This window comes from Salvelinus sp. IW2-2015, linkage group LG23, assembly GCF_002910315.2.
Source record: "Salvelinus sp. IW2-2015 linkage group LG23, ASM291031v2, whole genome shotgun sequence".
Lineage (NCBI taxonomy): Eukaryota > Metazoa > Chordata > Actinopteri > Salmoniformes > Salmonidae > Salvelinus > Salvelinus sp. IW2-2015.
In genome coordinates, this window is record NC_036863.1 from 16,076,069 (window position 1) to 16,099,557 (window position 23,489).

At 42.3% G+C, this 23,489-nt stretch overlaps 1 protein-coding gene across 4 annotated transcripts in view; it reads right to left on the reverse strand.

Moving 5' to 3' along the window:
- The window catches only part of LOC111951005 (cell adhesion molecule 1-like), a 648,521-nt gene that overhangs the window by 31,596 nt on the left and 593,436 nt on the right, over window positions 1-23,489 (reverse strand). For 2 of the 4 annotated variants that reach the window (XM_070434393.1, XM_070434391.1), the window contains one exon: window positions 17,086-17,118. The exons of the other annotated variants lie outside the window; for them this stretch is intronic. In XM_070434393.1, the coding sequence (XP_070290494.1) occupies window positions 17,086-17,118 (33 nt within the window). The remainder of the gene's footprint in view (window positions 1-17,085; window positions 17,119-23,489) is intronic. 4 annotated transcript variants of the gene reach the window in all.

The window sequence follows — 23,489 nt, forward strand, 5'->3', positions numbered from 1 at the left end:
GTTCAAAGTATATGTAGTTGTGAACATTACAGGGTGTTCTTAAGCTTTAACGGGTCTTTTTTGTAGCAGTTCATGTCTTGTTTTCAGCAATGCTAAATTAAGAGCTTCATCCATACATTGTGGAGAAAACCCTCTTATTAGAATCCCATTGCGCATCTCCTCTGCTTTTTCTAGATAGTCCTGAAAATGAATTGTTGCAAGTTGGTTAGGGGGGGGGGGGGGTTCAAGTTGGGGAGGGTGTCACACCTAGCTCGGCTATTAGACACGTCTTTAGTAAAGGTTGAATAGTCTACTGTTCAGCTAATAGCCCATCCTGCTATGCTTGTGAAAAACGAATAATAATACTTTTTCCCCTTTCCACGTTAAAGATTCCAATTGATAAAGTGTTTTTAGCCACAATCGGCCCCAACCCCAAGTAATACATTTGGGCACAGTTGATAGTGTGCTGGACTTCGGGCTAGAATGTTGAGGATTCGAAACCTGCTCCCTGCTTGCTATAAAGAATGAGTTTGATACACCTGGTAATGGATATGGCTGAAAAAAAACTGGCTAAATAGCGATTTTTGTAAATTACCTTTGACAAAAAATATGCTCAATCGATTGTCTCTACATTAACTAACATATTCCTCTCAATTGTACATGTTTTGCTTGACTCATTATGACGTTATAACTACATACATTTGCTTCCCCGTAATGTTTTGTCAGCCATCTTTGCTGATGTCACTATGGACGGGTGGACCACATCAAATTCGTCATTGGAACCACTCGATATGATTGGTCATATAAAAGCATTGAGACCCAAATGCATAATGAGTGCTCTAACTCCCCCTTGTGGTGGTCTGGAGCAATGAAGCCGTGACGCTGGGTACCTCTAAGTCCCACGCTGTAAGCTCTCAACTTTTAAAGGAGGAACCACTGTAGCTCTGCAGTATGCCACGCCAATCTTGTATATCACACACAGCAGCATGTTGATATGCATGTTCTCTTATGGTGCTATCCTTCTCATTGTCTTATACTTAAGCAGGTCTTATAAGTATAAGGCAGGGTTGGGGTCAATTCCAATTGAATTCACTCATGAAGTGAAGAATTTACATTGAATTCAATTAAAATTTCAATGATCTCCAAGTTATGAAATTGGAATTAGACTGTTTGAACTGGAAAAACATTTAATGTTTGGAATTTTATATTTGTACATTTCTCAGTAAATGGAATGAATGCGCTCAGTATAAATAATATACTGCAGGATTTGTTTTAGATCATTTAAACTTGTATTTTGATTTCCAGTGCCTGAACAATGACATGATCAGCCTGAAAGCCTGAGGGAATTGAATTTGAATTCAAATTTGTAGAATTGTTGGGAATAATATTGAATTGGGAATTTAATTATTGGAATTTACCTAACAAAGGAATTAAATTATCGCTGAATTCAAAGACTGAATTTGAATTGAATTAAATGGAATTTACAGGGGAGGGAATCGAATTAGAATATAATTTGTGGAATAATATGAGGAATTAACCCCAACCGTAGTATAGTAATTTGAGGAATTAGTAATTTGAGGAATTAACCCCAACCGTAGTATAAGGTCTGAAGTGTTTTACCCAACATCAATATGCCGATAAAGGTTAAGGATATGTGTCACGTTCTGACCTTAGTTCCTTTGTTATGTCTTTATTTTAGTTTGGTCAGGGCGTGAGTTGGGGTGGGCATTCTATGTTGTTTTTTCTATGTTTTGTTCTATTGTTCTATTTCTATGTGTTTGGCCTAGTATGGTTCTCAATCAGAGGCAGGTGTCAGTCGTTGTCTCTGATTGGGAGCCATATTTAGGTAGCCTGTTTGTCATTGTGTGTTGTGGGTGATTATATTTTCTGTTCTGTGTTTATGTCACCTGACAGAACTGTTCGTTTCGTTCTCCTTTGTTATTTTTGTTTAGTGTTCTGTTTAATAAATATAATGATGAACACTTACCACGCTGCGCTTTGGTACTTACCTCATTCCAACGACGAGCGTTACAGAATCACCCACCAACCAAGGACCAAGCAGCGTGGTAAATTGGAGCAGTGCAATCTGGACTATGTAACAACCTGGGAGGAAATAGAGAGGTGGTCGATCGATCCAGGGAGAGTGCCGGAGCCCGCCTGGGATTCTCTGGAACAGTGCGAGGAGGAATACAGGAGAATGGAKTTGGTGACAAGAACACGGCAGCGCAACAGGCACGAGAGGCAGCCCCCCCCTGGGGAGGGGGCACACGGGGAGTTGGGCAGAGTCAGGTTTGAGACCTGAGCCCACTCCTCGTGCTTATTGTAAGCAGCGAGTTACTGGTCAGGCACCGTGTTATGCGGTTAAGCGCACGGTGTCGCCAGTACGCGTCCATAGCCTGGTGCGCTATAGGACAGCCCCCCGAAAGTGTCATGCGAGTGTGGGCATCCAGCCAGGGAGTATTGTGCCTGCTCAGCGTGTCTGGTCTCCGGTACGCCGTTTCGGTCCAGGGTATCCTGCGCCGGCTCTGCGTGCTGTGTCTCCGGGGCGCTGGGAGGGTGCAGTGCGTCCTATGCCTGCGCTCCGCTCGTGCCGGGCGATTGGAGAGTGAGCCTAAGGGAAGGTGCACGTAGTATGCACTAGATCTCCAGTGCTCCCCCACAGCCCGTTCCTTCCGGTGCCTCCTCCAAGCACCAGGCCTCCGTTAGGTCTCCCCAGCCTGGTGGGTCTTGGCAGCCCCACGCACCAGGATGTCTCTCCGTCTCCTCCCTCCAGGTTCTCTCTCCAAGCCAAGAGCCGCCCGTCTGTCCCCCTGAGCCCCATTCAGTCAGGAGCCGCCTGAGCCGCCTTCAGTCAGGAGCCGCCTGAGCCGCCCTTCCAGTCAGGAGCCGCGTGAGCCGCCCTCAGTCAGGAGCCGCCCTTCAGTCAGGAGCGCCTGAGCGCACCTTCAGTCAGGAGCCGCCTGAGCGCCCTTCAGTGCAGAGCCGCCTGAGCCGCGCCGTCAGTCCAGAGGCGCCCGTCAGTCCAGAGCGGCCCCGTCAGTCCAGAGCGCGCCGTCAGTCCGAGGCGCCCGTCAGTGCCAGAGGCCGCCCGTCAGTCCAGAGGCGCCCGGTCAGTCCAGAGGCGCCCGTCAGTCCAGAGGGCCCGTCAGTCAAGAGGCGCTCCTCAGTCCAGTGGTGCCCTTTACTAGGGTCTCAATCCAGGGTCAGTGATGAGGGTCGCCGCTCCTATAAGGTGTCACAGAAGTGGGCTGAGACTATGGTGGAGTGGGGTCCTCGTCCCGCTCCAGAGCCGCCACCGCGTAAATGCCCACCCAGACCCTCCCTATAGGTTCAGTTTTGCCGGCCAGAGTCCGCACCTTTGGGGGGGGGGTGTAATGTTACGTTCTGACCTTAGTTCCTTTGTTATGTCTTTATTTATGTTTGGTCAGGCGTGAGTTGGGGTGGGCATTCTAAATGTTGTTTTTTCTATGTTTTGTTCTATTGTTCTATTTCTATGTGTTTGGCCTAGTATGGTTCTCAATCAGAGGCAGGTGTCAGTCATTGTCTCTGATTGGGATCCATATTTAGGTAGCCTGTTTGTCATTGTGTGTTGTGGGTGATTATATTTTCTGTTCTGTGTTTATGTCACCTGACAGAACTGTTGCGTTTCATTCTCCTTTGTTATTTTTGTTTAGTGTTCTCTGTTTAATAAATCTAATGATGAACACTTACCACGCTGCGCTTTGGTCCTCACCTCATTCCAACGACGAGCGTTACAATATGTGAAAAAACTCACTCACTCTTCCATAAGCGTCAGTTAGAAGCATGGTCACCTCACTCAGGAGCACAACCAACAAATGCAACTGGGGCAACATGTAGATATCGCTCTGCCATTATCTGGTTGCTAAAATTATGCATTGGCCAATTTCAGTTTATGTGACAAAACAAGCAAGCGTAGAGAATCATTGTACCATCAAAATCACTTTTAAATATCTTTAAAATAACAAACAATTTTGTATTTTCAGCAGTTTGAAGCTGGTGGACAAAACTGAAAGTTAAAGACTCAAAAGTTAAACTTAAGGAGGTTGCGGGGGAGGGGATGAGGGGGTAGAGTTGTTTGAATTCAGGTGTTATAGGCAATTCACCTAGTTTCCACAAAGGGGCTTTGTTTCACATGTATCTCCTTTAAGTACCACCATTTTAGTATGTGTACGGTAAAGTCAGAGGCAGTTCAAGAAGGAATAGTGAATTAAACCTGTGTGCAACTTGCCCAAACACATTTATCCAAACCATGCGTCTCTTTCCACATTCTCTGAAATATAAATCAAAACCTCCAAGAGCGTACGGAAACAATTGTCCACACGCCAAACAAGCACATTGCCGTTTCGGGAGTACGATCAATTTGAAGCGGAGCAATGCCAACCCCTGGGGGGCACCAAAAGTATCTAATTTCAAAGGATGTGTTGGCAGCGGCCTGATCTGAAAGACAGGAGATCTGCTAATTGGATCTTCTAATCTGGTAATTAAGCATGATTGCAGTGATTGCAGTGGTGCGGCTGTGTGCTGCCTGCAGATAGGAAGAAAATCAAAAGACAGAAGCATCCAGCAGGTGGGTGCCATACAAAACTACATTCATAACTACATATACTACATGTGTTATTGCATAGCCTCACTAGATATACCTGCATCACTACTGCACTGGCCCTGCTGTCAGTACGTGTAATTTAAAAGTCCATCGAGCCAATTTAATGATGTCAATTTAATATTTTGCCTCCTGGATAATGCGTTAGTTTGCTTGTAAATAAAGTACCTCAGCTTAATGCAAGTCAAGAAGCCTTTTGAGACAGAATGTGTGTGACTAGACTTTGGTAACTGCTTGTTTAACTTGTAAGAAAGAACCTGTACAAGTTGACAGACAGTCAGATGATTGTGTGCCAAAACTGAATTGGTTGGATGGTTAGATTCTTTAGAGTGAATTTCTTTAAACACTGGGAAACACAATTTTAAGAGAGGTAAAACTGTCCTGTTTTTACCTTCACAGAAGAGAAAGCATCAAGGAAAGTGTATAAATATAGTGTTTATTTTCGATAACAACTACCTATTTGAGATGTGTGTTCCAGATAGAGGAGTGTCTCCTTTTAGAAAAAGACAAACAATGATTCTAATTACCGATTACACTGAGGCGTGGCCTACTGAAGACAACAACCCTGCTCTATTCAATTCCATTTCCACAACATTTCCTCAGCAGAGAACCTCTGGCATTGCTTTGAAAGCRTTTTCAGTTAAACATATAAACAATCTAATTACTTCAAAAACACAGCTTTGGTCAGTTTGAATAGAGAAAAAAACAACAACCTCAAAGTCATAATTTAATTTCCAAATCATGATCTGGGATAGCTCTGCCATTTCGATCTTAATTGTTTAGTTAATACATTTAATCTGGGTGCCATGGTAACGGTAGACTGATAGGTGGAAGGCATGACATCTCTCCAAAAGCCATTTCAATCCATGGAAGAGTTATTAGGTCATGATTAAGGCTTCTCTATTATGAGATACGGGGACAGTGGGGAAAGGTGAAAATAATGTAAATTAATACCAAGTCTTTTGTTGTTTTTCCACTGCCTGTACAGCCATTATGCACATAATGAATGAGAAATTGGGTTCCATGCTACTCCATGAAGTCCCCTCTCCATTCACTGAGTTTGGGGTCAAGATTTTAATGAAAGAAAAAGTATTCCTCTCATTGCGGTATTGAACCAGGTTTTCTGAGTTGGACGTCTTAGGAAAGACCTACATACATTTGGATGTTTTAAATGGAGCTCTCTATGGTATCTTGGCAACCATTTTAAAACCTAATTGAGACTTTGATATAATCATGGACTTTGAAAAATAGACCAAACATAACTGACATTCAAGTCTATGAGCTACAAACTCAGGAAGTTTGAGTTAGAACTAGGTCATGGTTCTCTCCATAACCACATCCTAATGTATCCCAGCGGCCTCTTGAGTTTGTCAAAATGTTCAGGGGACTCGCCAAGTCCAGAGACTCCGCAGCTCGTCTCATAGATACACCACTAGCCACATTGATAGGAGGCAGAAAAAAAGAACAGAACAGCGGAGCAATAACTGCTTTCGCTTCGCCGTTTGCCCTTTCTTCTCCTCTCCCGTCTGTTTATCATCCCCTCTCCAATTCCCCCCCTCGCTGTCACCAAGCTGCCTGGAGCCTTGTCATTACCGTGCCGGCCGACAAACTCCCCAAGATTTATATTTACAGTAGCGAGGGGCGGACAGGAGTGGGCCGCCGGTGTGGCATGGAGGAAGGGGAGGGAGAGGAGGGCAACCTTTACAAGCCGGTTAAACCAAATATATTTTTAGCTTGACAGAGGGTGCCTGAGGACTCCTTGTATCAGACAAACAAACCACCCCATTAAATTCCTGCCACTTCAATGTAGTTGTAAAAAAATAAAAATAAGGAAAGGCAGAATATCCTGTGGCATGTGAAGAATTAGGGATGGACGTTGTGGCAGGGCTTGGTTGAAATTGGATGTTGCTTATTTTCTTAGTGTGTCCACATATAGATGCCCCCCCATCCCACTGTGTTGCATATGTAAATCTGTGTTAACACCACAAGACAACACTGGCGACCAGAGTTTGCCCATTGTGCAAGAGCCAGGGGAAGTGAGGATTGTAAGGGCTAATCCAGGGATAAAAAGATGTCTGTTCCAGGGAATGGTGCAAAGCCTCGGGCGAGCAGGGCCCATTTCTCAAGAGCAGAGGGATAAGGGCTCATTCTTGTCCCTGGCTGCCAAGGAAGCAGTCGACCCTCACCGACGAGCATACAGGGAGGTTCGATTTGACAGCCGACACCTTTGCCTCAGCGCGGTGGTGGCCGGCGTACAGCTGGTTGATGGCTTTGAGTTGGACAATGAAACCTCCACAAAAAGCAGGGAAAACAGGTGGAGAGAATAAAATGTGGTAATGAATGAATGTTGGCCTAGCAGGGTTTCATTTCCTAGCTGTAGGCCACTGTGAGCTGACATTGTCAGGTTTTGGGGTGATTTTCTGTCCCTTTTTGAGGATACACGGCGCAATCTTGCAGAGCTTTCTTGTTGAGGCCATTGTTCACAAAGCACGCAGTGATAATGGAACCCTTTATAGCAGACTGAGTACAGTGTTCAGAAGAGGTGATCTCTAATCCAAAACCTCATCTCAAAGGGGTCTCTGCTCTCATATCTGCTATTCCACAGATCGGTTCATTTTTCAGTCAGTCATTGTACCGTTGCTTTAAAAGGCTTACGGCAATCAGAATGTGCATCATTTCTTTGCAATATAAATCTTAAGATCAAACAAAACAAATTAAGGAAGATTTGGAAATACATTTTCTTTGAGGGGCCAAATCAAATCTTCACACCATGCAGAGAACTGAAACAAAAAAAACTGCAGGCTAAGAATCATTGCCAGAGAAATACAAATTGTAACTCTGCCATTTTAAACAAMATTTCTAAACTGGGTCACAGAAAGAAAAATGGAACAATAATTGAAGAAAATGGCTCAACTGAAGGGCTAGAGCTTGCCCTGTTGCCAGCAACCACCACCATTGATTCTCACTTCCCGCCAAACGGCAGGGAGTCCAAGCCCCAGACGGCCCCTTGGGGGTCCACKTAACTGTCAACCGAGGATGAGTTAGAGTGGGAGAGGAAGAGAGTCCCCTTTTGGTTGTCTGCCTTAATGGTTTTTAAGTCTCCTGGCTAATTACTGCAGCATATGTGCCTAACCTGAGAGAGCCCCACAGGTGGGCTTCCAGGAATGGAGTGGCAGGCTCACAGACACACCACGTGCTACAAACACACACCAAAAATCATTAACACAAATACACCTAAACCCACACATTCATATACTATCAACGTCCACACAGACAACACACATAAAGCGAAACAGCTCTCAGACATACATGCCATTTACAAGCATTCCGTGTTCACACAGTTTCTCCCACCTCTTTCCCTGCCAGTAAGCATGACTTCCAAAGTCAGTGGACTCATTAAGGCAGTAATCAAGGAATCAATGAAAACCCTGACAAYTCCGAGAGACCAAAAGAATAAACACACCAGGGGGGAAAAAATCAGAAGTGGCATGTCTCGCAACGACTTGTGTTCCCGTCATTTAATGACCAGATCTTATTTTTTAAGGCATCCAAATGTGGCAAACTCTGTTCCGTATTAAAGAGAAAAGATAAGTCTTCCGCTTCACCTGCCACAGTTCCAGCTGGGAGCAAAATGGCCATTATCCTGCCGTCTTCCCGCTCCGCCATTGCTCTGCCAGGGGCTTCCTGGGCCTACTTCAATTATCCCCTCCTCCTCTCACACACCGCCCTCACAGGCACGTTGGCAGGGGTGTCCTTTCGAGCGCGCTCATCTCTCCACATAGAGGGCAGAGCTCGCCATCAACTAATGGAACAGACGTCCGACTATGCCCTTTCCAAAAATAAAATGTTGATAAGAGCAGAAGATTCTGTAGAGATGTAGCCCCCACGCCAAGCCAAACAGGGGCTCTCAAGGGTAGCACTAAGCAGAGCGCGATGTATGAAATACTTATGTAATACATTTTACAGTGCTACAACAGGTTACACTGAAGATGTCTAAGGTAGTCCATAGGCCAGCCGTACATGCTATAGAATGCTTTACATTCTGTTGTGGAGAGGACAGCAACAACAGCACTGCAGTCATCTTCATCTCTATGCATGGGGAAATCAGTCACCATATCTGCACTGTCAATCTCTGGTGTGGTGCGCTCATTAGAGACAAAAAAGTCGGGGCAAGTCTAATCCCATCTCTCTCTCCTCACACACCTGGGCTAAGCTAGGCTATTCATAGGGATGAAACGGGCTAAAACACTGACTCAGCAAGTCATCTCTCTGTTGCCCCGACTTTTTTGGGATGTGTCCATCATTTCTTCTACTTCACCCTCGCATTTGGGAGAAACATTCCAATTGGAAGGTGTGTGTGTGTATGTGTGGTGGGGGGGTTCTTGAAACAAGATGTTCAATAACGCCAGCTTCTATCTGCAACAACAAGCAGGGGCATCACCATGGCAACAGCTTTCGGGGGAGAGAGGATGAGGCATGAGGTAGTTAGCTAGCACTGGCACTCTCGGCATGTAAAACAGGCGCGCATCAGCGGAGGCTCAGCTCATGTCAAACAGAGGCTTAGGTTACTTTACGAGGGGAGACAGAGAGAGAGAAGGGGGAAAGAGAGAGGGAGAGATGCAAATAAGATGTTGCTTAATGTTCCCAAGATGCAAATGTCTTTTTTTTTTGAGGATAGCAGGAAGTTTTCTTCAGGAGTTGTAGCGACAGCTTCAGGAATATGAATGAAATTCATTCTGAATAGCATTCAGAAAAGCACAGGGCCCTCAGCTACACATTGGGCAATGGTGAGCAGGTATTTACTGGCCTTGAGGTAATTTAAGCATGAAAAACAAGGTAGGACAACGACCAAAATCATGTACTCCTAAATGTCATGCATGAAATTGACACACACAACCACCCACCAAAAAACAAGTGGTCCTTGAAATTCAATTGCATTACTTCGACAGTGAGGTGAAACATTATTGCCCTGCCACCAACCCTCCTTCTGCCTTGATCTGTGTAGTGATCTGAACACCGGCACTGGCTGGCTTCTTGTAGATCTATATTTTTTGCAATCCAACTACTTAAGGCACATCATTAACCAACTGGCCTGGACAGGCTCATGTTTGCCGAAGCCGGAGCGAAATGTGTTGGCTTTGCCACCCTGAACAAGGGATGATGAAATGACAGAATGAAGTGAAGTGTGTTCAATCATCCTCTTTGGAAATGAACAGAGAGAACGAGGGACCATGCCTGAATGCATCCACAGAGGGAGCGAGGGAGAGAAAGAGAAAACACGGGGCAGCAGACCAAATGAATGGGATTCTTAGAATAAAAAGTCACCAGACTTCTCCATTCTAACAGAGGAAGAGAGCGGATGCACTTTTCGAATAGAGAGAAAAWGCCAACGTAATTTATCATAAAACAACACTTTAACCCAATAACACAATGGTAACACTTTACTTGACATCTAGCGTCATAACCATGTCATAATATGTCATAACAGATGACATAACCTGTCATAATATGGTCATAACACTGCCATTACCCATATATTTACACCTGTGTTTTTTTAATGTGTTTTTTTTATGACAGCTACAAAAGTGTCAAAACCCACATGTATTAAAATGTTTTTTTCCCCCTGCCAAGAAGTTTCCTTTCGATTGAACGTTTGTTTCTTAACTTCTCTGGGATATGTGGGACGCTAACGTCCCACTTCGCCAAAAGCCAGTAAAAATGCAGAACGCCAAATTCAAATATATTACTATAAAAATTTAACTTTCATGAAATCACACATGAAAGACACCAAATTAAAGCTACGCTTGTTGTGAATCCAGCCAACATGTCTGATTTCAAAAAGGATTTACGGCGAAAGCACACCAAACGATTATGTTAGGTCAGTACATAGCCACAGAAAAACACAGCCATTTTTCCAGCCACAGAGAGGAGTAACAAAAAGCAGAAATAGAGATACAATTAATCAACCTTTGATGATCTTCATCAGATGACACTCATAGGACTTCATGTTACACAATACATGTATGTTTTGATCGGTAAAGTTCAGATTTATATCCAAAAATCTGAGTTTAGGCGGGACGCTACTGTCTCACTTGCCCAAAAGCCAGAGAAAATGCAGAGCGCCATATTCAAATAAATGACTATAAAAATCTAACTTTCATTAAATCACACATGAAATATACCAAATTAAAGCTACACTGGTTGTGAATCCAGCCAACATGTCAGAATTCAAATAGGCTTTCCGGCAAAAGCAAACAATTCTATTATCTGAGGATAGCACCATAGTAAACAGAAAGAATCATATTTCAACCCTGCAGGCGCGACACAAAACGCAGAAATAAAAATATAATTCATGCCTTACCTTTGATGACCTTCTGTTGTTGGCACTCCAATATGTCCCATAAACATCACAAATGGTCCCTTTGTTCGATTAATTCCATCGATATATATCCAAAATGTCAATTTATTTGGCGCGTTTGATCCAGAAAAACACCGGTTCCATCTTGTGAAACGTGATTACAAAATATCTCAAAAGTTAMCTGTAAACTTTGCCAAAACATTTCAAACTACTTTTGTAATACAACTTTAGGTATCTTTTAATGTAAATAATCGTTAAAATTGAAGACGGGATGATCTGTGTTCAATACAGGATTAAAACAAACTGTAGCTAGCCTTCTGGTCATGCGCCTCTAACAAACAGGAGACGTCGAGTGACCCTCAATCAAGATGGCCGTACTTCTTCATTACACAAAGGAAAAACCCTCAACCAATTTCTAAAGACTGTTGACATCCAGGGGAAGTGGTAGGAACTGCAAGAAGGTCAATTAGAAATCTGTATTCCCAACGAAAATCCATTGAAAAGAGAGTGACCTCAAAAAAAAAAAAAWTCTGAATGGTTTGTTCGCGGGGTTTCGCCTGCTAAATAAGTTATGTTATACTCACAGACATGATTCAAACAGTTTTAGAAACTTCAGAGTGTTTTCTATCCAAATCTACTAACAATATGCATATCTTATTTTCTGGGGATGAGTAGCTGGCAGTTGAATTTCGGTATGCTTTTCATCCAAACGTGAAAATGCTGCCCCCTATCCTAGAGAAGTTAAATCCACGTTGTTGTTGTAATTAATTATTTAAAGTTGTGTTTTTACACTTTATGACACTGTCAAGAAGTATTATGACCATCCTGTGTCACTTTACTTGGACTAAGAAAATACACTTTATGATACTGTCAAGAAGCATTATGACCATCAAAATCATATAAACCAGATTGGCCTATCACGTACATTCCTTTAGGTCAGTCACSAGTCAAAAAGAGGGTGTCCGGGCCTGTCCCTGAAATCTGCTCCTGCATTCATCCCAGTCATCAACAACAGAGAATATGGTCAATTTCAGAAAATGTTACATAAAAAAAAAATACTGTTGAGAAGTAGGCTATGGTGTAATGGAATGTTTTGCCTTGTGTGGTAGGTTTGACACTCCTATGTAGGTGTCATAATCAGCCATAAAATAACACAATATTTCTCAGGTCTAAATATGTGTCATGACAGTGTTATGACCATTGTATGACAGGTTATGACATGTTATGTCAGCTGTTATGACATATAATGACATGGTTATGACACTAGGTATCAAGTACAGTGTTACCAATAAAACACACAAGTTGACACGCTATTGATAAATCATACATTGTAAAAAGTCCGGGTGGCCTCTGGCACAGTATGACATTAAATACACGTGGATCAGGTAAAGGAAATGCCATTAATACCCTTGGTACCAGTGTGTGGCGATAGAAGTGCTGTCTGACAGTGAGGCTGACGTGCTGATAAGGGTTTGATCTATCTCACCCGAAGAGCAATGCTTCCTCTGGCCCTGCACTGCAATTCATATTCCTGAGGTAACCGCACCAACTGAATAGAGTGTCAGCTAGAGTGAAGAACTTCTGACAAAGGGGATGATGCAACAATGTAGCATAAATACACAAATGGAACTGCTTTTCTTTGGTGGTAATGTACTGGTTAATCTTCACTGACTTCCTGGTTCACTGCAGTATCTTTCTTATTTTTGTAACAGCTTGTTGCAATAGGCAAARAATACACTGTTATTAGAGAGGAGAAACATCTCCAAAACAGTGAAAGGGCACCAAAACAACAAGAAGAACACATTTTGCAATGATAGAACACAAATGTGTAATACTTCTGTAACAGACTAATATTTCACAGCGACCTGTGTRAAACGTGTTTTGTTGGCGTCTTTGTATTTTGTTAGCGTCTTTGTGACTAAAATCTTTTTTTAGACCACTGAAAGAATTTTCTGAACAAGTTTCTGAACAGAGTTGCAAAAACACAGGTTAATCAATATTTTCTATCTCGCCGATAAAGAAAAGCCGTAATGTTATTCTCAGAACCAAGAGAGAGATGCACAGGTCTTACAGGTCACAAACATTGATTCAGCAGTCGGAGTGAAATAAATCTGCTTGACATTTTACATTAAAACACATTTCACACCAAACTTGGCAATATTTTAAGAATTTGAAGAAATTAGATTAATTGTGTGTGTATACAATACCATACACCCCCCCCCCCTACTTTCCCAGAATAGCTTTACATGTACACATACAGTACCAGTCAAAAGTAGTATACTGAAGATAACCGTATTTGGTAAAAGACCAAGTCCATATTATGACAAGAACAGCTCAAATAAGCAAAGAGAAACGACAGTCCATCATTACATTAAGACATGAAGATCAGTTAATGTGGAACATTTCAAGAACTTTGAAAGTTTCTTCAAGTGCAGTCGCAAAAACCATCAAGCGCTACGATGAAACTGGCTCTCCTGAGGACCGCCACAGGAAATGAAGACCCAGAGTTAATTGTGTTAACTTAACATGACACAACGAATAGGTTCCAGTTTAACAGCGTTTACTAAACCGTATTTCCACAGTACATGGTTGGCATTGCACTCAGGTCAGGTCCATCAACAGTGAGACTACCGCACAGGCGTACTAATAACAGAGTGATAGCACCGTAATAACAGAAATATAGGGATACTTAAAACATGAAGTTAACAAACTGCATCTCAGATTGCAGCCAAAATAAATGCTTCACAGAGTTAATAGACATCTCAACATCAACTATTCAGAGGCGACTGCCTGAATCAGGCCTTCATGGTCGAATTGCTGCAAAGAAACCACTACTAAAGGACACCAATAAGAAGAGACTTGCTTGGGCCAAGAAACACAAGCAAAGGACATTAGACCGGTGGAAATCAGTCCTTTGGTCTGATGAGTCCAAACTTGCGATTTTTGGTTCCAACCGCCGTGTCTTTGTGAGACGCAGAGTAGGGGAACGGATGGTTCCCACCGTGAAGCATGGAGGAGGAGGTGTGATAGTGGTGGGGTGCTTTGCCGGTGACACTGTCAGTGATATATTTAGAATTCAAGGCACACTTAACCAGCATGGCTACTACAGCATTCTGCAGCGATACACCATTTCATCTGGTTTGCGCTTAGTGGGACTACCATTTGTGACCCGTTTCAGGAAACTAGGCATAATGTCGCAAGCCACGACTTCACAGGAGAGCCATTTGGAGGTAAACTATTTTTTTCAAATCAAAATGCATTGTTTGGCAGATATGCCTTTTCGAACAAGTGAACCTTCATGTGCCTTAATAACAAGCTTTTATGCCATCTGTAAATACGAATAAAATTGTTAAATTACGAGCCTAGTTGGTTTTCCCGCTAGCCATGATTAACTGAGATAATGAGTGGGCTGGACATGCAGAGAGATGAGTTTCAGATTGTTCTGCGGTGTAGCATCGTGTCTATAAAATGAGCTGCTCGTTATACGTAAATAATCCATTCTACTGCAGTTTTTTCAAAAGATATAACGTTAGCCATGGAGAACTGCAAATATGTTGCTTCTGCTCTCAATAACTTTGCTGCCCTACATTTATCAGTTGTGATGGACTACTTTCTGGAGGACGATCGTGCCATGCTGACACTCTCCGACTCTGAAAACGAATCAGACGATGAGGAAGTTCCGATTTAGGTAAAAACATTTTTTTTGAAGACATTATTGTAGTCTTCTGATGACAGTGATGGGGAAGAAACGGCGATCAACAGTGTTGTTGTCACGGAAGAAGTTGACCGAGTTTTGAAATCAGTGGAATTTCTGTGCAAACTAAACGGAAATGACACAGGACGTCTTATTTAATGAAAGGGGTTGCAGTCTGCCGTGAAGCTAGCTACAGTTTCAGATATTATACGTTTCTAATTTTGTCAGGAAGTTGTTTTCATTGCAAATTTAAGCTTGCTGTTAGCTAGCTAGCTGAAGTTCGATGGATGGCTTGCTAGCTAACATTGAACCTATTTGGTTAACTTTAGCTAGCAATGACAATCGGTTTGTATTGCTAGTACTCTATGGATTGGGATTATAGTTCATTGTTTAGATAGCTAGCTAACGTTAAAGTGGCATATCTAAATGACGTGTATATCACCTCAATTACCTTGTCTAACCGGTGCCCCCGCACATTGACTCTGTACCGGTACCCCCTGTATATAGCCTCGCTACTGTTATTTTATTGTTGCTCCTTAATCATTTGTTGTTAATATTATTAATATATTTTTTACTTCAGTTTATTTTAGTAAATACTTTTAAACTTTTTCACTGGAAAAGATTAACGGTTGAGTTTGATATAAATTATCTAAAAACGTTCGCTTTCACATATGCTTAAACCCTAATTTACATAACCTGAGCATAATCTTGAATAAAGGGTGGGTGTCATTTCAATCATATAAATACAATTCATAGAAGGGACCTATCCCTTCAGACCACAGAAATTTAGCTGGTGTCTGTTAATATTGGTTAATATTTGTCAGAACTCTGCAGCAACAGCTCGTGATCTGAGTTGAGTGTTCTGAGCCAATGGGGATTAGCTGATAGAATGTGATGAAGGCCAAGGGTTTAATTAACATATTAGCCTACGTAGATATTAGCCTACATAATCACAGGAGAGATGTATCAACACAGGTGCCTAAAAATACATGAACTTGAGGTTGTACATCCCTATGTATAATTCATATGCGCTCCGAATGTCACACCCTGACCTTATTATTCTCTATGTTTGGTTAGGTCAGGGTGTGACTCGGGTGGGAAAATCTATGTTTTCTATTTATTTATTTTGGACGAGTGTGGTTCCCAATCAGAGGCTGCTGTCTATCGTTGTCTCTGATTGGGGATCATATATAAGTTGTCATTTTCTTTTGGGGTTTTGTGGGATCTTGTTTTCTGTATAGTTTATTTGCCTTACAGAACTGTGCGCTTTCGTTTTCACATTGGTTATTTTGTTTGAGTGTTTTTTGAAAATAAATATCATTAACACTTTCCACGCTGCGCTTTGGTCTCACTCGTTCAACGACGGACGTTACACCAAGGGTTATAAGGGTAGTTTTCTTCCAAAAAACACCAGTCAGTGTTAAGTCTATTTTTTGCCGAATACAAAATTGCCTTGCCTTCTGAGCTCTGTGAAAAGTTTGCTGTTTGTGCCTTATGTGGACGGAAACAAAGTGGTAATTGTCTGTCAAACTGAACTACGCTGTCTGAGTACCTGAGTGGTAGCTAAAGGTTTGTGATGTATCACCTTAATTAAGAAACCAGACACATAATTTAAATTAATGAAAAAATTATTTGAGGCGGGTTATTATTTATTACTTTTGGGTGCAAAATGAGGACACTTAAGGCATACTTCAACAAGGAAGTATGCACCCTCATGGAGATTACGAGTGGGCATTTTGATTAAAGAAACCCAAATGGGGTGATTTTGGATTTAAGGTGAACCAGCGAGGGTTTCTAACACTGATGGCCAGAAAGACAGACGGAAAGACAGGAAGACAGACAGACAGAAAAAAGGATGGATAGTCATACGATAGCCTGGTCCCATTTTGTATGTGATGTAGCTAACTCTTCTCTCATTGTCATGGCATACAGGTTTGGCATAACAAGCTACGAACACATAGAGGAGTTATCTAAAAGCACAAACTGGCTAAACGGACCAGCAGGCTTGTCATACAAATGCCCAACCCCAAATTGACCCCTAACTCCTCTCTTATAGGGGAATTTGGCCTACATAATATGTATCAGCAATGCTGTCAAAATTCCACCTAGCCTATCAAAGGGCAAGATGGAGCTAATACCATATTGGCTATACCTTTCTGATTCTTTCAGATCTACACAAGTGTGTAGGGGCAAGGTGATGTTTTGGGATTGAGCAATAGATGTAAAAACAGACAGAAAAACATACATATAGACAAACAAGCAGAGACAGACGAATGAAACCATAGCAAGTCATCTTTTCATGTAGTGGCAGAGAGTACAGTAGAGTAATCAAAGGAGAGCAAGACATTAAAACAGCGCTGGTAATCAGGTGCCATGCTGTGGTGGGGCATGCTGTGGTGGGCAGAAGAAAAAGAGGAGGGAAGAGATACCAACCGTGAGCTGCGGGTTCAGCGCTGGGCGTAGTGTCTGAGCACACGAGGGTGAAGGAGAGGAGCGAAGCGGAGGAGCAGTGGTGGTGGTGGAGGGAGGAAGGGAACAGGTGGCATGCAAAAAAAGGAGAAAWGGGGGCGGGAGGGAGGGAGAAAACAAATGGAACCCATAAGCAAGCATTTAGAGACCAGTACACGACAAGGACTAAGACATGAGGCTTGAGGGAAATCAAAGAGAATCAAGGTAGCACAAAGATAAAGCACAAACACATCGTACGTCAAACTGTGAGGGGAGACACAGACAGCTCATCAATAGAATACAACTGCACACACACACTCCTGCATTATGTTGGAGTCCATTGTGGACATATGTGATTCTGGGGCGTTGGGGAAAACATTTCACATATTTCGGTATGGCTGTGCATATTTCGATCGATATGACATGATTTTGGGAATCTCAATAAATTACAACAGCTGAAACAACCTTTGTCAAATGCAATCATACTAACCTTGATGTGACAAACTGCAATGTTACAGGGCATGCATACTACCAATTGGACCTTTGAGTTAGGAATTTAAAATGTTTTGGTTCCTTAGAGGAGAGAAAATATCTATTTTTCGCAGTCTAAAGCACTGCATATGAAAACCTTCATCCATTTTTATATTTCAGTGACAAATATTATATTTTCACGATCAAGAGTATTCCAATGAATTACATGTGGTTTGCAGAGGACATTAGGTGATAAAACAAGCACTGCTCTATCTCTGCAGCCAATAAATCTGAATTTGCTGTTTATTTAATTTATCCTTTTAACTACAAATATCCATGATGGATCAATATAAACAAGCCATTAGTTTTGCCGTTGCCTGTACACATTTAAATTCACAATGTACTATCGCAAATTAGTCTAATGCATGGAAGATCTTTGTCATTGTCCCCATGCAGTGCCATTGTGGGGACACAAGCAAAGGTTGTTTTCCCTTTACCAGACCTTTACTTCATCAGACCTCGAGGTGCAGGAAACTGTAAAGCTTGTTATGCAATGTCAATCGCTGCAAGAGTGTGGTGTAACTCCATATTCTGCTCCCTCTCCAGGGAGATTAAACCAACATCTAGTTGTAATCCGATTGTTGTCTTTTGATGATTTTGGGTAGAGTTTTACCAGTTTCCTCTGTGTTTATCCAAAATCTTAGGAAACAAAGGAGATACAATTTGACTGCGCTCCACCGTATCTGTGTAGGGGGAGATGGGAACAGGGGGACTGACTGCGAGTGAATCCCAAATGACACTTTACATATTGTCTTCAGAAAGTATTCATACCCCTCGACTTTTTCCCAATGCTTTGTTGTTACAAATTTGAATTAAACTGGATTTAATAGTATTTCTTTATCTACCCAATATTTTGACAAAGTGGAAGATTTTTATTTATCAAGGAAAATAAATGAAAAAACACTAATATGCACTACATGGCCAAAAGTACGTGGACACCCCTTCAAATTTGTGGATTCAGCAAGTGACTTTCAGTGTGGCACCCAATATGGGATGCCACCTTTCCAACAAGTCTATTCGTTCAATTTCTGCACTGCTAGAGCTGACCCGGTCACTGTAAGTGCTTTTATTGTGAAGTGGAAACATCTATAAGCAACAACTGATCAGCCGCGAAGTGGTAGGCCACACAAGCTCACAGATCGGGAATGCCGAGTGCTGAAGCGCATAACGTATAAAAATGATCTGTCCTCGGTTGCAACACTCACTACCGAGTTCCAAACTGCCTCTGGAAACAACGTCAGCACAATAACTGCTCGTCGGGAGCTTCATGAAATGGGTTTTCATGGTCGAGCAGCCGCGCACACAAGCCTAAGATCACCATGCACAATGCCAAGCGTCGGCTGGAGTGGTGTAAAGCTTGCCGCCATTGGACTCTGGAGTGATGAATCAAGCTCTACCATCTGGCAGTCTGACGGACGAATCTGGGTTTGGCGGATGCCAGGAGAATGCTACCTGCCCAAATGCATAGCGCCAACTGTAAAGTTTGGTGGAGGAGGAATAATGGTCTCGGGCTGTTTTTCATGGTTCGGACTAGGCCCCTTAGTTCCAGTGAAGGGAAATCTTAATGCTACAGCTTACAATTACATTCTAGATGATTTTGTGATTACAACTTTGTGGCAACACTTTCCTGTTTCAGCATGGCAATGCCCCTGTGCACAAAACAAGGTCCATACAGAAACGGTTTGGCGAGATCGGTGTGGAAGAACTTGACTGGACTGCACAGAGCCCAGACCTCAACCCCATCGAACACCTTTGGGATGAATTGGAATGGCAACTTCAGCTCCTGACCTCACTAATGCTCTTGTGGCTGAATGGAAGCAAGTCCCCGCAGCAATGTTTCAACATCTAGTGGAAGGCGTTCCCAGAAGAGTGGAGGCTGTAATAGCAGCAAAAGGGGSACCAACTCCATATTAATGCCCATGATGTTGAGATGTTCAATGATCAGGTGTCCATATACTTTTAGCCATGCAGTGTATCTTAGTTAGATAAGTATTCAACCCCCTGCGTCAATACATGTTAAAATCACCTTTGGAAGTGATTACAGCTGTGAGTCTTTTTGGGTGAGAGCTTTGCACACCTGGACTGTTCAATATTTGCCTTTTTTAAAATTATTATTATTTTTAAGCTTTGTCCGGTTGGTTGTTGATCATTGCTAGACAGCCATTTCCAAGTCTTGCCAGAGATTTTCAAGACGATTTAAGTCAAAACTTTAAATAGGCCACTCAGGAACATTCAAAGTTGTCTTGGTAAGCAACTCCAGTGTATATTTGACCTTAATTTTTTTAATTTGTCTCCCAGCGTCTGTTGGAAAGCCGACTGAAAGAGGTTTTCCTCTAGGATTTTGCCTGTGTTTAGCTCTATTCCATTTATTTTTATCCTAAAAAAACTCCCTAGGCCTTGCCGATGACGAGCATATCCATAACATGATGCAGCCACCACCATGCTTGAAAATATGAAGAGTTGTACTCAGTGATGTGTTGTGTTGGATTTGCCCCAAACATAATGCTTAGTATTCAGGACAAAAATTTAATTTCTTTCCCACATTTTTTGCAGTATTACTTTAGTGTCTTATTGCAAACAGAATGCATGTTTTGGAATATTTTTATTCTGTAAAACTTCCTTCTTTTCACTCTGTCATTTAGGTTAGTAKTGTGGAGTAACTACAATGTTGTTGATCCAGCCTCAGTTTTCTCCCATCACAGCCATTAAACTCTGTAACTGTTTTAAAATCCCCATTGGCCTCATGGTGAAATCCCTGAGCGGTTTCCTTTCTCTCCGGCAACTGAGTTAGGAAGGACGCCTGTATCTTTGTGTCTGTTTATTTTTTATTTTTACCCATCTACCAATAAGTGTCCTTTGCGAGGCATTGGAAACCTCCCTAGTCTTGTGGTTGAAATGCACTACTTGAGGTACCTTACAGATAATAGGGTGCAGGCCAGGCAGCAGGCTGTTAGCCAACCTGCCAGCTTAGTGGAGTCTGCCAMTAGCACAGTCAGTGTAGTCAGCTCAGCCATACCCATTGAGACTGTGTCTGTGCCTCGACCTAGGTTGGGCAAAACTAAACATGGCGGTGTTCGCCTTAGCAATCTTATTAGGATAAAGACCTCCTCCATTCCTGCCATTATTGAAAGAGATCGTGATACCTCACATCTCAAAATAGGGTTACTTAATGTTAGATCCCTCACTTCAAAGGCAGTCATAGTCAATGAACTAATCACTGATCATAATCTTGATGTGATTGGCCTGACTGAAACATGGCTTAAGCCTGATGAATTTACTGTGTTAAATGAGGCCTCACCTCCTGGTTACACTAGTGACCATATCCCCCGTGCATCCCGCAAAGGCGGAGGTGTTGCTAACATTTACGATAGCAAATTTCAATTTACAAAAAAAAAAATGGCGTTTTCGTCTTTTGAGCTTCTAGTCATGAAATCTATGCAGCCTACTCAATCACTTTTTATAGCTACTGTCTACAGGCCTCCTGGGCCATATACAGCGTTCCTCTCTGAGTTTCCTGAATTCCTATCAGACCTTGTAGTCATAGCAGATCATATTCTAATTTTTGGTGATTTTAATATTCACATGGAGTCCACAGACCCACTCCAAAAGTCTTTCGGAGCCATCATCGACTCAGTGGGTTTTGTCCAACATGTCTCTGGACCTACTCACTGCCACAGTCATACTCTGGACCTAGTTTTGTCCCATGGAATAAATGTTGTAGATCTTAATGTTTTTCCACATAATCCTGGACTATCGGACCACCATTTTATTACGTTTGCAATCGCAACAAATAATCTGCTCAGACCCCAACCAAGGAGCATCAAAAGTCGTGCTATAAATTCTCAGACAACACAAAACTTCCTTGATGCCCTTCCAGACTCCTTCTGCCTACCCAAGGACGTCAGAGGACAAAAATCAGTTAACCACCTAACTGAGGAACTCAATTTAACCTTGCGCAATACCCTAGATGCAGTTGCACCCCTAAAAACGAAAAACATTTGTCATAAGAAACTAGCTCCCTGGTATACAGAAAATACCCGAGCTTTGAAGCAAGCTTCCAGGAAATTGGAACGKAAATGGCGCCACACCAAACTGGAAGTCTTCCGACTAGCTTGGAAAGACAGTACCGTGCAGTACCGAAGAGCCCTCACTGCTGCTCGATCATCCTACTTTTCCAACTTAATCGAGGAAAATAAGAACACAATCCAAAATTTCTTTTTGATACTGTTGCGAAACTAACTAAAAAGCAGCATTCCCAAGAGAGGATGGCTTTCACTTCAGCAGTAATAAATTCATGAACTTCTTGAGGAAAAGATCATGACCATAGAAAGCAAATTACGGACTCCTCTTTGAATCTGCGTATTCCTCCAGGCTTAGCTGTCCTGGATCTGCACAGCTCTGCGAGGGCCTGGGATCGGGAGAGACACTTAAGTGTTTTAGTACTATATCTCTTGACCAAATGATGAAATAATCATGGCCTCTAAACCTTCAAGCTGCATACTGGATCCTATTCCTACTAAACTGCTGAAGGAGCTGCTTCCTGTGTCTTGGCCCCCTATGTTGAACATAATAAACAGCTCTCTATCCACCGGATGTGTACCAACCTCACTAAAGTGGCAGTGATAAAGCCTCTCTTGAAAAGCCAACCTGACCCGGAAAATATAAAAAACTATCGCCTATATCAAATCTTCCATTCCTCTCAAAATTTTTAGAAAAAGCTGTTGGCGCAGCAACTCACTGCCTTTCTGAAGACAAACAATGTATACGAAATGCTTCAGTCTGGTTTTAGACCCCATCATAGCACTGAGACTGCACTTGTGAAGGTGGTAAATGACCTTTTAATGGCGTCGGACCGAGGCTCTGCATCTGTCTCCGTGCTACTAGACCTTAGTGCTGCCTTTGATACCATCGATCACCACATTCTTTTGGAGAGACTGGAAACCCAAATTGGTCTACACGGACAAGTTCTGCCTGGTTTGATCTTACCTGTCGGAAAGATATCAGTTTGTCTCTGTGAATGGTCCTGTCCTCTGACAAATCAACTGTACATTTCGGTGTTCCTCAAGGTTCCGTTTTAGGACCACTATTGTTTTCACTATATATTTTACCTCTTGGGGATGTTATTCGAAAACATAATGTTAACTTTCACTGCTATGCGGATGACACAGCAGCTGTACATTTCAATGAAACATGGTGAAGCCCAAAATTGCCCTCGGCTAGAACCTGTGTTTCAGACATAAGGAAGTGGATGGCTGAAAACTTTCTACTTTTAAACTCGGACAAAACAGAGCTGCTTGTTCTTAGGTCCCAAGAAACAAAGAGATCTTCTGTTAAATCTGACAATTCATCCTTGATGGTTGTAAAGTCGTCTCAAATAAAACTGTGAAGGACTGGCGTTACTCTTGACCCTGATCTCTCTTTTGACGAACATATCAAAGACTGTTTCAAGGACAAGCTTTTTTCCATCTACGTAACATTGCAAAAATCAGAAATTTCCTGTCCAAAAATGATGCAGAAAAAATTAATCCATGCATTTGTTACTTCTAGGTTAGACTACTGCAATGCTCTAATCTTTCCGGCTACCCCGGTAAAGCACTAATAAATTCAGTTGATGCTAAATACGGCTGCTAGAATCCTGACTAGAACCAAGAAATATTTTTTTTTTTTTGTCATATTAACTCCAGTGCTAGCTTCCCTACACTGGCTTCCTGTTAAGGAAGGGTGGATTTCAAAGTGTTTTTACTGTTACCTAGTAAAGCGTTTAAATGGGCTTGCTCCTACCGTATTTTCCGAGTTGGGTCTGCCGTAGGCATGACCAGATACGTAGCTAGTACGGTTCACAAGACGCAGGCTGGCCT